Here is a 13732-nt window from a genome sequence, read left to right on the forward strand (position 1 = left end):
ACCACGGAGGTCCTCTAAACAGGGGACTTCACTTCTAAGAGGGACACAAATGTCAAATATCCTTCCTCCAAAAGGACGCTTCTATGGATTACATTTCGTGAAAATCCCTCAAATCATGGTATTTTTGTTCAAATTACATGAGGAATCACTCATATCGAAATAAGGTCAGGATTAAGGTTTTCAAATGGGCTTGCAATAAAGTGGGCACAAGGGTTCGGTTTTGAGGTCAAGATGGACTGGGGCTAGGGTTAGGGGTTATAAGGACATGGGTTACAGTTTTTAAAAAATGGGTGAAGATAAGGCTGGGGCTATGGTTTTCTAAAGTTAGTATAAGGTTGGGTCTAGGGTGCTGTTCCTGTGGTGTAAAGAAGATTGGCACCCGAATAGACAGGCACAAGGCACCTTAATTTATGCTTGCCTTGGACAGGCAGATGTGCATACCTGTATTCCCTCTGTCCCTGTGAATGTCCTGAATAGTCTTGGATAAGCAATCCACCATCCAAACTGTGACTACCTTGAAATAAGAAAGAGATGAGAGAAGTGAACATAGCCAGTTCCCTGTATTACTGAGAGAGAAAAAAACAATCCAATTATACAAAACTATATCAGCAGCAGGCCTGAACATTTTAAACTTTCAAATAACAAAATATCAAGAAATGCTCCTAGTGCGAGCATAGAAATTAAAATTGTCTGTGCAAGCTGTCTGTCTGAAGGTCAGGTACCAAAATATTAGCATCAGAGACAGGAGAGAAAGAGGAGCATCCTCTCATCTTTTATATATTTTTTTGTAAATCCTGCACAGAGCTTCCGTTTGTTTTACCAACTGTGAGAGCCTGTGCAGTGAAGGTTATTCACACAAGTCTCTCCACACAAGTCTCTCCAGTCTCGTCTAATGTCAGCATACGGCCAATAGCGCTCGTAGTGACGCTGCAGTAGGTTGGCCCTTCGCTTGCATTCATAAACGGATATGATAGCTAAGCGTTGAATGTACTACTGTAGCGACATATACACAGTCAAGTCGGACCATGGCGGAAGAAGACGACACGAGAATTCGGATTTTACAAAGCCTGCGGGGAAAGATATGTAAGTGCGAACAATGTCCTTATTGTATCAGCATTCTTCAATTGAGGGGGGCTAACAAAGTGAACGACGTGGGGGAAAAAAGGGGCGCGGTACAATCAACACAGGCACTTCATGAAGATATGAGACATTGTTGTGAATGAATGTTGCCCGGGCCTCTATCAAACGTGTTTTATATTTGCAGAAAACACTATCGCAATGTAGCTATTTATTTTAATCAGTTCCTCATCCGACGTCACCCTTAATAGAGCTAGGCCAGCTCCTGACAAAAGCATAGGCAAAGACGGGCTAGCTAGTACAGTCAGTGGCTAGCTCTCCATACACACGCATCAAAACACATAAACTGGCTAGATAAGTGTTAGCTACGTAGCTACGCTAGCTGTCTATATTACTAGCAAACGTACAGTGCTTTCAGTGAAACTGCCACTCCCTATACAGATAACTTGTTTCCATGTTTTGTATCCTACCTAGATAGCTATCGAAACAGAATGTGTAATTCATAGCTAGTTGACGTTAGTTACCTCGCGTCTCTGTTCTCATTTTGCGAAACGCTCGTGGCAGGAAGTTGTCTCCGTGTGTTTGTTAGCTGCTGAAGTTAATTGTGTTGAAATAGCTAACTAGTTTCGAAATTACACTTATTCCAGATTAGTCATCACTTGATAAATCATTTTAGAATTTTAAACTATACTATTCTCCAGCAGGGTTAGCTAACTAGCTAATTGCTGGTTTGTGTTGCTTTCATATTTCTAAGAAAAAAAACATGAATTTACCCAGAATTTTAAGAAATTACTTCGAGTGGAATTTAAACACTTTCAGGATATATTTGGTCACAAATAACCTTGTCCATTATTCTTTTAGTAGGAAAATAACATTCATTTCAATGGAATTAATAAAAGTTCCTTGGTAATTTCGTTGAGTTCTGTGCAAAAAGTAAATCATAAAGACAGATGGATTACTGAAATTGTTTCACTTGAATGTCGGATGCATGCATTTTTGTTGCAATTAAGAGACTTCTTGAGGTCCTAAACTTAATTCCAAATGGTCATCCATCATTAACCTCTATAAAGGATGTCATTTCATGACTTGCATCTGTGATTAACAGCTAGCCTATAGGCAGATATTTAAGTAACTTTGTCAAAGACCATTTGAAAAGAATTTGCTTGAGTTCCTAAACACGCACCTGGCTTTTATATGCAGGCAGTTTGTTAGTTTTGAATGAGCACAGTACCGCAACAGGATCTTTTGATGGAATGTTACTGGCACACATACAATACTGTCAGCTTTGTAAGGGTGGCTGTGAGAGAGAACAAGACCATTCACACTGTCCATCTACTGCAAAATGAGAAAACAACATAATTAGCATTGCGTACATAAACCTGTCTTGATTTCAGGAAGTCTAGTAAAGTACGAATTTTGCAAACATATCTGAGGTTATCTCAATGGTCTGATAGATGTGACTCCTCATTTGATCAGTGTTTTCACTTGGACAATTTTAAAAAGGACTAATCGTAGTACCTGTATCATGACAAGCCCTTGGTTATAGACTACTGTACCAGTACCACTACTCCCCCCTCCCCCTCTCTCTGGCTCTGATGCTCACTTCTGCAGATGCTATCATGCATGTACAAACAAGCACACACGTTGACATGCACACCAGCACAAAGTCATCATAGGTGTGCATATAAGCAACATAAATGAATGCATTATGCACTCGCGTGTGCACAGACAACTGCTGCAAAACAAATGAAAGTTTCACTACCATGCATTGATGAGCACCCAGGAAGCAAGATTTAAAAAATTGAGGAACTACCCTTGGTAAGAAACTGTTTGCCATCTTACGAAACCTTTCTTCTTCCTCTTGGGGTTTCTGTTTGTCTTAAACTAAAAAGTGTCAATGGAAGTTGTAGTCTATTCAGTACAAACAGAGAAGTTTGTAGTAGTGTGGCGTTTGCTCTTTGACCTCTTGCCTCCATTTCCACGGCGACCAGTGCTTTTTTTTTAGTGAGGATGGCGTTGAGGTTAGCGAGGGCTTGAACTCCCCTGCATGTCGGGCTCACCGGGGCTTAGTGGTAGCTCAGGGCTCTGCTATAGGTTTTCACAGCCCTTTTCTGGGATCAGACATATTAACAGCCTGTTAAAGAGCCTGATCCCTGACTCTGGCTTTTCCCCATTAAAGTCTGCTCACCCTTATATATCCCTCCCGACCTCTCAGACCAATTTAGACTGCTGTCAACCACTTCACACGGAATAATCTTGTGGTTCACAGCTTCACACATTGGACTCAGTGAAAGTTGTGAGAGACATGCTAATATTGTTTTGATTTAGTCATGTGTGAAACTATTTATTACTGTATGTCATAGTCTTTTTGAAATTGAATGAAAGTACAGTGTTTATTGTAAATTCATGCAAACAGGAACCTGGTAGCGCTCTATAGAGCAGATGTAAACACAGAGCTCTGTTACTGGTAGTGTGCAGTCCTTATGGTGCTGTAGTATATCCATTTTAGAGGGCATTTGCTGCTGTGCTGTTGATCCAGGTGCAAGCAGTTTACCTGGCTGGAGATTTCCGAGCTGTTTCACATTTGTGAATCAGCACTCCACTGTCAGAGCCGGGAGGAAGTTGATGTGCTGTGTCTTTGACCACATCTTACGTGATGCTCAACTCTCAATTTAGGCCACATCCACCCTGTGAGCCCCACACCTTGCCACCCCAACCAGGCTTACTGTCACTCACACAATCCATTTTAGTCCACTCAGGGAGTCCTGAGTTCCCTATCCTCATTTATCCAGGCTGAATACATAAATTCAATTACTAGGCCTCTACATGCCACATCATGAAGTTGTCGAAATCAAAAAAATTAATCTTCAAAGAAGTCCTAACTGAACACACTTCAGTTGAAACATTAGGGTGTTTTTTATTATTTAAATCAGGGCTGTTCAATGTCAGTCCTGGAGAGACATAAAAACCACTTTCATCCTCTCCTAATAAAGGACTATTTCAGACCTGGAACACCAGGTGAGTGCAATGAACTACCAGGTAGAAAAACAGAATCCAGAAGTGTTTAGGCCTTCCAGGACCGGAATTGAACAGCTCTGATTTTAAATGTTCACATTTAGTATTCTCAACCATATTAACAGCAGGTCGATAGAAATAGACATAATTGCCAAGGTGTCTTAAGTCTGTTTTCCACATTAGCCCCACCTGCCTCTGACCCTCTCCTCCATATCCTGCAGGTGAAGGCAAGAACCTGGGTCCCTGTTCGGGGCCCAACCGACAGCGTGACCTCTGCACCTTCTGCACCATCAGCCTGGACCAGGAGGAGGTGTTCCGGACCAAGGTGTTTGACAAGAGCCTCAGGTAACAACCATTTAGTAGTATTATATAGCCTATGCCATTTAGCAGATTCTTTTATCCAAAGCGACACAGCTGTGTGCATACATTTTACGTATGGGTCGCCCAGGGATCAAACCCACAACCCTGGCGTTGCTATGGCAATGCTCTACCAACTGGGCCACAATCTCCCTCCATCATCAGAGACTTGTCCCGAAGCCACTCCTGCGTTGTCTTCGCTGTGTGCTTAGGGATGTTGTCCTGTTGGAAGGTGAACCTTCGCCCCAGTCTGAGGTCCTGAGTGCTCTGGAGCAGGTTTTCATCAAGAATCTCTCTGTACTTTGCTCCATTCATCTTTCCTTTGATCCTGACTAGTCTCCCAGTCCCTGCCTCTGAAAAACATCCCCACAGCATGATGGCCAGGTTTCTTCCAGATGTGACACTTGGCATTCAGGCCAAAGAGTTCAATCTTGGTTTCATCAGACCAGAGAATGTTGTTTGTCATGGTCTGAGTCCTTTAGGTGCTTTTTGGCAGACTCCAAGCGGGCTGTCATGTGCCTTTCACTGCGGAGTGGCTTCCGCTTGGCGACTACCATAAAGGCTTGATTGGTGAAGTGCTGCAGAGATGGTTGTCCTTCTGGAAGGTTCTCCCATCTCCACAGAGGACCTCTGGAGCTCTGTCAGAGTGACCATCGGGCTTTTGGTCACCTCCCTGACCAAGGCCCTTCTCCCTTGTTTGCTCTGTTTGGACAGGCAGCCAGCTCAAGGAAGAGCCTTGGTGGTCCCAAACTTCTGCCATTTAAGAATGATGGAGGCCACTTTGTTCTTGGACCTTCAATGCCCCAGAAATGTTTTGGTACCCTTTCCCAGATCTGTGCCTCGACATAATCCTTTCTCGGAGCTCTACAGACAATTCCTTCGACTTCATTGCTTGGTTTTTGCTCTGACAATGCACTGTCAACCGGGATCTTATATAGACTGGTGTATGTGTGTGTGTGTGTGTGTGTGTGTGTGTGCCTTACCAAATCATGTCCAATCAATTGAATTTACCACAGGTTGACTCCAATCAAGTTGTAGAAACATCTCAATGAAAACAGGGTACACAGAGCTCAATTTCGAGTCTCATAGCAAATGGTCTGAATACTTATGTAAATAAGGTATTTCTGTTTTTTACATGTTAATACATTTGCAAAGATTTCTAAAAAACTGTTTTTGTTTTGTCATTATGGGGTACTGTGTGTAGATTGATGAGAAACAATGAATTGAATCAATTTTAGAATAAGGCTGTAATGTAACAAAATGTGGAAAAAGTCAAAGGGTCTGAATACTTTCCAGCACACCCTGCAAGAACAGGGCAGTGAAGATGTTGCTCTTGTCATGTTAGCCTATGTTGCACTACTGTCATGGTTGCTGGCATGAGGTGATATCATTTGACGTGTAACATCCTCTTCCTGCAGGGCCCAGATCTTTTTGCATTGATCATTTTGTGTCAGATGTCATCATGCAGGCCAATAACAGGATCCTTTCCTTACCATCTCTCCTAATGTTGAAATGTTTTTCACGATCGATGTGGTGTCATTATAACACCATTGAAAACTTAACACTTTAGCTTATATGTTTATTGTAACCTGGAGATGACCAGGACTGCCTCCCCAACTAGAGACACAGCTTGAGTCCAGGAAGAACAGAAGGACTGAGTTGTTTGTGTGGGCGTAGTGTCAGTTGGGCAACACCAGACGAGGACAATATTAGCAAGGCTATGTCGTCTACGAAGAGAGCAGCCATATTTGATTTGAAATTAACTATGCTGCTTACAAGCTCCCCATTCAGAGAGATGTGTGGGGGAGATGGACATGGGTAGAACCTCGTTCATCTCACTGTAAATACACGCTGCTCGTCTTCTCTAGGTATTTCACAACGGATAGTTTTTTTTTTTTTTACTCTACTGTTGCGAACCCGCCGTTCAAAGGGCTCCTTTTACTGTGTCTAAGGAAGTGTATTCTCTCTCTCTCTCTCTGTCTCTGTCTCTGTCTGTCTCTCTCTCTCTCGATGCATGGCCTCTCATATGGCTTTAAGACTTGTAGAATCTCTCTCTCTGCAGAATCCCAAGGATGTTTCCTCCTGCCACTGTCATGTTGCACAAAGTTGTCATGTGAAAACAATTGTAGTGTTGTGGCTATACCACATTACTCTATTTATGGGGATGTTAAAGGAAAATACCACTCAAACTATAGAAAACTTTTCAAAATACAGCAAGAGGCACTGTACAACGATACTTTCTGCATTTTGGAAGTTCTATATCTTGATTGCTGAAAAGCAAAACATTTGGAACTGTATCAAAAGTGGACTAATGAAGCAAATACCAAAATATTTTGAGTGGAATTTTTCTTTAAGGTTAGGATGTGTTCTGTTGAATCTAGGGTTTATCCATTATGCCGATTCTGTTGCCAAACGTTTCTTAAATGGAATTGAACTAAGCGAAATTGGGAGTGACCTACCTACCTGAATTTGTCCAATAGAAACTTGTTTTCTTTGAAAAACCCAACTGTTTGGACTAATGCTTACACCCGTGTTCTGTCTGAGAGGGAGGGAATGGGAGATCGAAAGAGGAGTGTGTGAGTGATCGAAAGAGGAGGTATTGTGTATGTGTGTGAGCCAGTGTGTGGAGGCTACAAGTGCGTAATTCCATGTGATTATGTGCACAAACTGGAGGATGCGTGGGTGTCTGCAGCCTGGAAGTGTTGCCAAACCCTCACTGTGGAAATGACAGGCAAAACATTTCACCAACCATGCAATACTGCATAGAGGGTAGCCTTACTTGAACACTGCTTTTATGAACAGATCAAAGTGTTATTAGCACTGTTTGATTTTAAGATAATGGAACAAATGTCTGTCAGTTGTCCTGTTTTCATACTAGTCTGTCATATACCTGCTAGCCACGCTTAAACCTGCTTAGCTTCTACTGTTTTGAGAAGGCTGCATAATGGTGCAGCTAACAGCCATTCTGGCTTCTCTTTACATAAAATAGGCCTCATACCAAGGTAACAATGTAGCATAATAACTATGTAACAGGCTAGTAACTATGCAGTTATGGTACATTACCATAAATGTATTGTCTTGGAAAATATAACTGGCAAGTATGTAACTGTGTAACTCTGTCCACCATATTGTTTTCACCTAGCAACTCTTTTCCCATCTGTGAAATTGATGGGGAGGAGAGAATGGATTTAAGCAGTTGAGATTGGGCTCAGGACTGATAGCGAGACCCAATCTAAAAAATAAATCTAATTGGACAAGGTTAGGTTGCAACAGCTCCTTTTCAAAACATTCTCTCCTGTCGGCCCATGCCTTTTACTGAACACAAATGACCCCGGTCAGAGCTGGATGGTACAGCTGCTTGGCACACTCTTCCTCGGCCTGCTCTTCCAAGCCACTTGTATGCTGGTCAGTCTGTCCTAGGAGACCTGGCCATCACAGCGCTAGGCTATATTTAGCACCTGCTGTTTAATGATTGCTGATGGAGGACAGTCTATGCATAAGGCCTTGGTTTGTGTTGTCATCGGTGTGTTGTCTTCTGTCCCTTCAAAAAGTAGCCTGGTCCCAGATCTGTTTGTCTTGCCAGCTCCTTGTCACAAGTTGTTTGGCAAAAATTGTTCTAGGATCAGGCTAATCAGTCAAACCTTTTCCAATCAAAAGCCAACAAAGTTTTCAGTAAATGTTCCCTTTCCACAGAGGTCAGCCTGTTCTCTGAACGTAGCCTAAAGATGGCGTTTTGCTCTTCACAAATACGACTTCCTGTGTGGTTGTTTTTCAGCCCTTTCTATGGCGAGGACTTCTACTTTGAGATCCCACGACCATTTCAGTGTTTGTCCTTCTACGTATTCGCCAAGGGTGTTTTTCAAAGGGACCTGCCTGTCGGTGAGTAGGAACTGACACACACTCATATGTATATATGTATATGTATACACACACACACACACAGCTACCCTATGCTTTCAGCTGGATGATTTCCAAGTATGTTGACTTCTGTCTGTCCATGTGTGTTTTCAGGGAAAGTGTCCATCCGGAAGGAGGAACTGTGTAAATTCAGTGGGAAGGAGCACTGGTTTGGCCTGCAGCCCGTGGACCCGAACTCTGAAGTCCAGGTGGGTGTCAGTCAGTGTTCAGACATCTTTCTATGTACCCAGTTGGTTTGGGGAGAAAAGCTCATCTTCTAGTCATTGTGCTACTTCTTGTATGCGGTCATTCAGCCGCCATAAGGGTGTCCAATGCTATTGATTGTAGTTAGTCACCAGTCAGACATTTGGCTTGGTCCAACTGTCTCTGTAGCAGACACCACCTCCTCACATCCTGTTGTTGTATTCTCTCTATGCTGAGAGGCTTGGTAACTGGGCTGAGAGGCTTGGTAACTGGGCTGAGAGGCTTGGTAACTGGGCTGAGAGGCTTGGTAACTGGGCTGAGAGGCTTGGTAACTGGGCTGAGAGGCTTGGTAACTGGGCTGAGAGGCTTGGTAACTGGGCTGAGAGGCTTGGTAACTGGGCTGAGAGGCTTGGTAACTGGGCTGAGAGGCTTGGTAACTGGGCTGGCTTGGTAACTGGGCTGAGAGGCTTGGTAACTGGGCTGAGAGGCTTGGTAACTGGGCTGAGAGGCTTGGTAACTGGGCTGAGAGGCTTGGTAACTGGGCTGAGAGGCTTGGTAACTGGGCTGAGAGGCTTGGTAACTTTGCTGGTCTTACTTCCGCTGTCTGAGGTGTATCCATTTGCTGGTCTTACACTCAAATTGACTTGATTTGATGCTCTCTTTAAGCGTCTGCCCTGGCTGAAAAGCTACGGTTACATAATCGTGTCATTAACCCGGGGGTGATTTTATTTTTTTATAAAAAAAAAAAATCTTGAGTGATGAGAAGATTTTAGGACACTGAAATCTGTCTGAGAACTGGCTGAAATAACCCTGTGTCCTACTGCCACAGCATCCTGAACATACCTAAGCCAGCAGACATGTTACCCAATCACTAGGCTGTGTAGGACAGTTCCATGTAACCCGATTTCACTCCAGTTGTAGCATTTCATGTCTAGCGGGTGCCCTAGTCTGGGCTATTCTGAGGAGTGTTTTTCTACAGTAACTCACTCTGAAGATGACCAGGGCTGCCTCCCCAACAAGAGACACCGCTTGAGTCCAGGAAGAACGGAAGGACACTGAGCCGAGTTGGCTGTGTGTGTGTCTGTGGGCGTAGTGTCAGTTGGGCAACACCAGACGAGGACAATATTAGCTAGGCTAAATCCTCTACAAAGAGGATATTTGATTTGAAATGAACTATGCTGCTTACAAGCTCCCCATTCAGAGAGATGTGTGGGGGAGATGGACACGGGTAGAACCTAATGTTTCTGGTTCCAGTCTCGCTCTTCTCGCTGTAAACACGGTGCTCGTCTTCTCTAGGTATTTCACAATGCACAGCATTTTATTTTTTTAATTTACTGTTGCAAACCCGCCGTTCAAAGGGCTCCTTTTACAGTGTCTAAGGAAGTGTATCCTCCCACACTCTCCCCTGTCTCTCATTCTTTCACTCTCTCTCATTTGCTCTCTACCCCTTCCTTTACTTTTCTCTTGAGCTCTCTCTACTCTCTCTCTCTAACTGGTCTTTCTCTCTCTCTCTCTAACTGGTCTTTCTCTCTCTCTACTCTAACTGGTCTTTCTCTCTCTCTACTCTAACTGGTCTTTCTCTCTCTCTACTCTAACTGGTCTTTCTCCCTCTCTCTACTCTAACTGGTCTTTCTCTCTCTCTCTCTAACTGGTCTTTCTCTCTCTCTACTCTAACTGGTCTTTCTCTCTCTCTCTCTCTCTCTCTCTCTCTCACTGGTCTTTCTCCCTCTCTCTCTCTCTACTCTCTCTCTCTCTAACTAGTCTTTCTCTCTCTCTCTCTCTCTCTCTCTCTCTCTCTCTCTAACTGGTCTTTCTCCCTCTCTCTCTCTACGCTCTCTCTCTCTCTCTCTAACTGGTCTTTCTCCCTCTGCAGAATCCCAAGGTTGTTACCTCCTGCCACTGTCACGTTGTACAAAGTTGTCATATGTGAAAACAATTGTAGCGGAGTGGCCCTAGTCTAGGCTATCATGAGGAGTGTTTGCTACAGTGACTCACTCCGAAGTAGGTGTTCTAAGTCTTGTTACATCAGTGATGGACTGCAGTGTGCTTGTGTTCTCTCTCTCGGAGAAAGGGGTTGAAATTGATGTAGCAACTGAGTGCAGTCGGTGAGTTAGAGGTGGTATCTCCTGTGCGGTTGTTGGTACAGATTGGAGTATGTTGAAGTTGCCCTCTTAGAAGTCCCCCGTTTCTGGGTTTCCTGGCCGAATGCTTAAGTTTAGGGCTTGGGGAGGGTAATCTGTTCCTAGATCTGAGCCAAGTGGCTACTTGTACGTGGACCTGATATTACAGTACAATACAGGCCAAGACATGTTTTGAAGGTGCGTGGCAGTGATTTCGGTTGCTTTCATTAGGGCATGTGTCAAAACCTTTGTCCAGGTAGTTCTTCCCTGTTACAGTTCCTTTGTTTGGTGTCTGATAAACATGACCCTGGTGACATTAGCTCAGCCCAGCAGGCATGCCAGGGTAATTCTCACCATGTTGGCCAAGGCTTATCTTCCATTAGCGACCACGTAAGGGACAACAATCACTATCTGAGCTCAACTCGTAATGTACTGCGGAGGGGAGAGTGAGTGCTCGCTGGTATTTTTTTGCTTGTTTTTGTTCTTTCTGCCTCTTTCTGACACTTCCGAAGGCGAGGCAGCAGCCTTCACCACATCCGACCTGATAAAGACTGAGCGTTGGTTCACATGACAGCAAGCCGTGGCTTATCACACACCCTGATGCACACACAACCACTACTAACCTGAAGCCACCATAGAGAAAGACTGGGGAGGTTAGGAGTCAGCCAAAGACCTTACTCATATCCACCACTTTAGAATGAATGTTTAACTCATTCATAGAGTAGGCTGCACTATGAATGTAACCTAACCTCTGAAAGTCAATTATAAACGTATGTTCAGAGAGGACACCTTTGAACCAGGCCTCTCTTTTGTAATACCCCTTGTTACAGCAGCCATGGCTTATTTAGAATGTCTTGTGAATAGATTCATATAATAGATGAATTTTACTCATTTGGTAACTTTGATTTGCAAAATACTGTGCTCTACCTGTACCTCTCCCTCTGAGAGTGAATGAAGGAATGGGACACTCCTACTCAACTTTTTTCCCCTTTTGTTTTCATACAGTACTCATTTGCATAGGATCTGGCATTTATCACCAATGTTGATAAGAGAAACACTGACAAAATCCTGTTGACTTTCAGTATGCTCTGATATTGTGACGTCTCTTCTCCTAGGGAAAGGTCCACCTGGAGATGCGTCTGAATGAACTGATCATAGAGAACGGCTCCATGTGCCAGCAACTACTGGTCCGGTGAGTATACTGATCCTAGGTCAGATTGTTTTCTTCTCCCTAGTGGGTAAGGTTAGGATGGGGGGATAATATTATCTGATCCTAGATCTGTGGTTAGGGGCACCTACTACCTCAAGAAGCATTGGAGGACTTTAACACAAGTACATTAACATATGTGGACTTTCTCTATGCAGTCTTATTTGCTGTCAATACAGCCTTTTGTTTCTGGCTTTGTCTGGGCTAGATCACCCAACGCCATAAAGCCTCCTAGTCAGGCACCAACAGTCTCTAAGGAGCCAGAGCCCAGAGACCCAACCATGGTTTACCCTCTCTTCCGTTCCCTTACCGCAGCTGTTTTCTCCTACTCTGGAATTCACCTCTGCTGTGTTCATTTTCAACATCCTCCAGTCGACACACACACACACACACACACACACACACACACACACACACACACAGCTCTCACAAACAACCTGTGTCTCCTCTGTTGGAGTTTGACAGTGCATCCTACTGTAGTGCTGTCCCTGAGCACTTCCTTTGGCATTGCGTGTATGTTTGTGCATTTCCAAGAGATCGTCATCTCGTGAGTGTTAGTCAGTGGATGATGTTGTTGCTCGTCGGCACTCATTCAAACCGCGGCGAGCAGGTTAATGAGGAGGAAGTGATGGCATCTCGACAGGAAACTGATCTAGCACTGCTCCCACCTCTGTGGCCGCTGGTTTCTCAAAACCACGGTGTGTCATCGATACCTCTTCACTGTTAATGGCCCTCTACCCTGCCCTGTCACTGTGGGAGGATTAGGGTGGCAAAGCTAACGCTCATTTACCAAAGTTACCAGTATCTTTGGTAATTGTCATATTTTCTGTTAATCTATGGTGACTTGGGCAATTTATACTTGAATAACTTTTTATTTTTAAGTATTCACTGTTAAGTACACTGAGTGTACAAAACATTCAGAATACCTGCTCTTTCCATGACAGACTGACCAGGTGAATCCAGGTAAAAGCTATGGTCCCTTATTGATGTGACTTGTTAAATCCACTTCAGTCAGTGTAGATGAAGGGGAGGAGACAAGTTAAAGAAGGCTTTTTAAGCCTTGAGACAATTGGGACATGGATTGTGTATGTGTGCCATTCATAGGGTGAATGGGCAAGACTAAACATTTAAGTGCCTTTGAATCAGGGGAGGTTGAAGGGGAGGACAGCTCATAATGATCAAATCAAATTCTATTTGTCACATGCGCCGAATACAACCGGTGTAGACATTACAGTGAAATGCTTACTTACAAGCCCTAAACACTTTGTTAAAAAAAACATTGTTGGTTAACTTAAAATTTAAAATAATAGTAACATTTAATTAAACAGCAGCAGTAAAATAATAATAGCAAGGCTATATACAGGGGGTACTGGTACAGAGTCCATGTGCAGGGGCTATCATGGTCCAGTCGGGGTAATATGTACAGTGCCTTGCGAAAGTATTCGGCCCCCTTGAACTTTGCGACCTTATGCCACATTTCAGGCTTCAAACATAAAGATATAAAACTGTATATTTTTGTGAAGAATCAACAAGTGGGACACAATCATGAAGTGGAACGACATTTATTTGATATTTCACACTTTTTTTAACAAATCAAAAACTGAAAAATTGGGTGTGCAAAATTATTCAGCCCCTTTACTTTCAGTGCAGCAAACTCTCTCCAGAAGTTCAGTGAGGATCTCTGAATGATCCAATGTTGACCTAAATTACTAATGATGATAAATACAATCCATCTGTGTGTAATCAAGTCTCCGTATGAATGCACCTGTGATAGTCTCAGAGGTCCGTTAAAAGCGCAGAGAGCATCATGAAGAACAAGGAACACACCAGGCAGGTCCGAGATACTGTTGTGAAG

The 13732-nt window shown here is 43.5% G+C and overlaps 1 protein-coding gene across 2 annotated transcripts in view; it reads left to right on the plus strand.

Moving 5' to 3' along the window:
* Nucleotides 1-636: 636 nt before the first annotated feature.
* The window catches only part of LOC118383491 (ras GTPase-activating protein 2-like), a 44139-nt gene continuing 31043 nt past the window's right edge, over nucleotides 637-13732 (plus strand). The window contains exons 1-5 of one of the 2 annotated variants that reach the window (XM_035770074.2): nucleotides 637-1083; nucleotides 4314-4437; nucleotides 8225-8328; nucleotides 8461-8555; nucleotides 11786-11862. In XM_035770074.2, coding sequence (XP_035625967.2) covers nucleotides 1026-1083; nucleotides 4314-4437; nucleotides 8225-8328; nucleotides 8461-8555; nucleotides 11786-11862 — 458 coding nt within the window. In that variant the 5' untranslated portion in view covers nucleotides 637-1025. The remainder of the gene's footprint in view (nucleotides 1084-4313; nucleotides 4438-8224; nucleotides 8329-8460; nucleotides 8556-11785; nucleotides 11863-13732) is intronic. The other variant, XM_035770026.2, reaches the window with a different exon arrangement.

Source organism: Oncorhynchus keta, chromosome 1 (genome assembly GCF_023373465.1).
Source record: "Oncorhynchus keta strain PuntledgeMale-10-30-2019 chromosome 1, Oket_V2, whole genome shotgun sequence".
NCBI classification, from domain to species: Eukaryota; Metazoa; Chordata; class Actinopteri; order Salmoniformes; family Salmonidae; genus Oncorhynchus; species Oncorhynchus keta.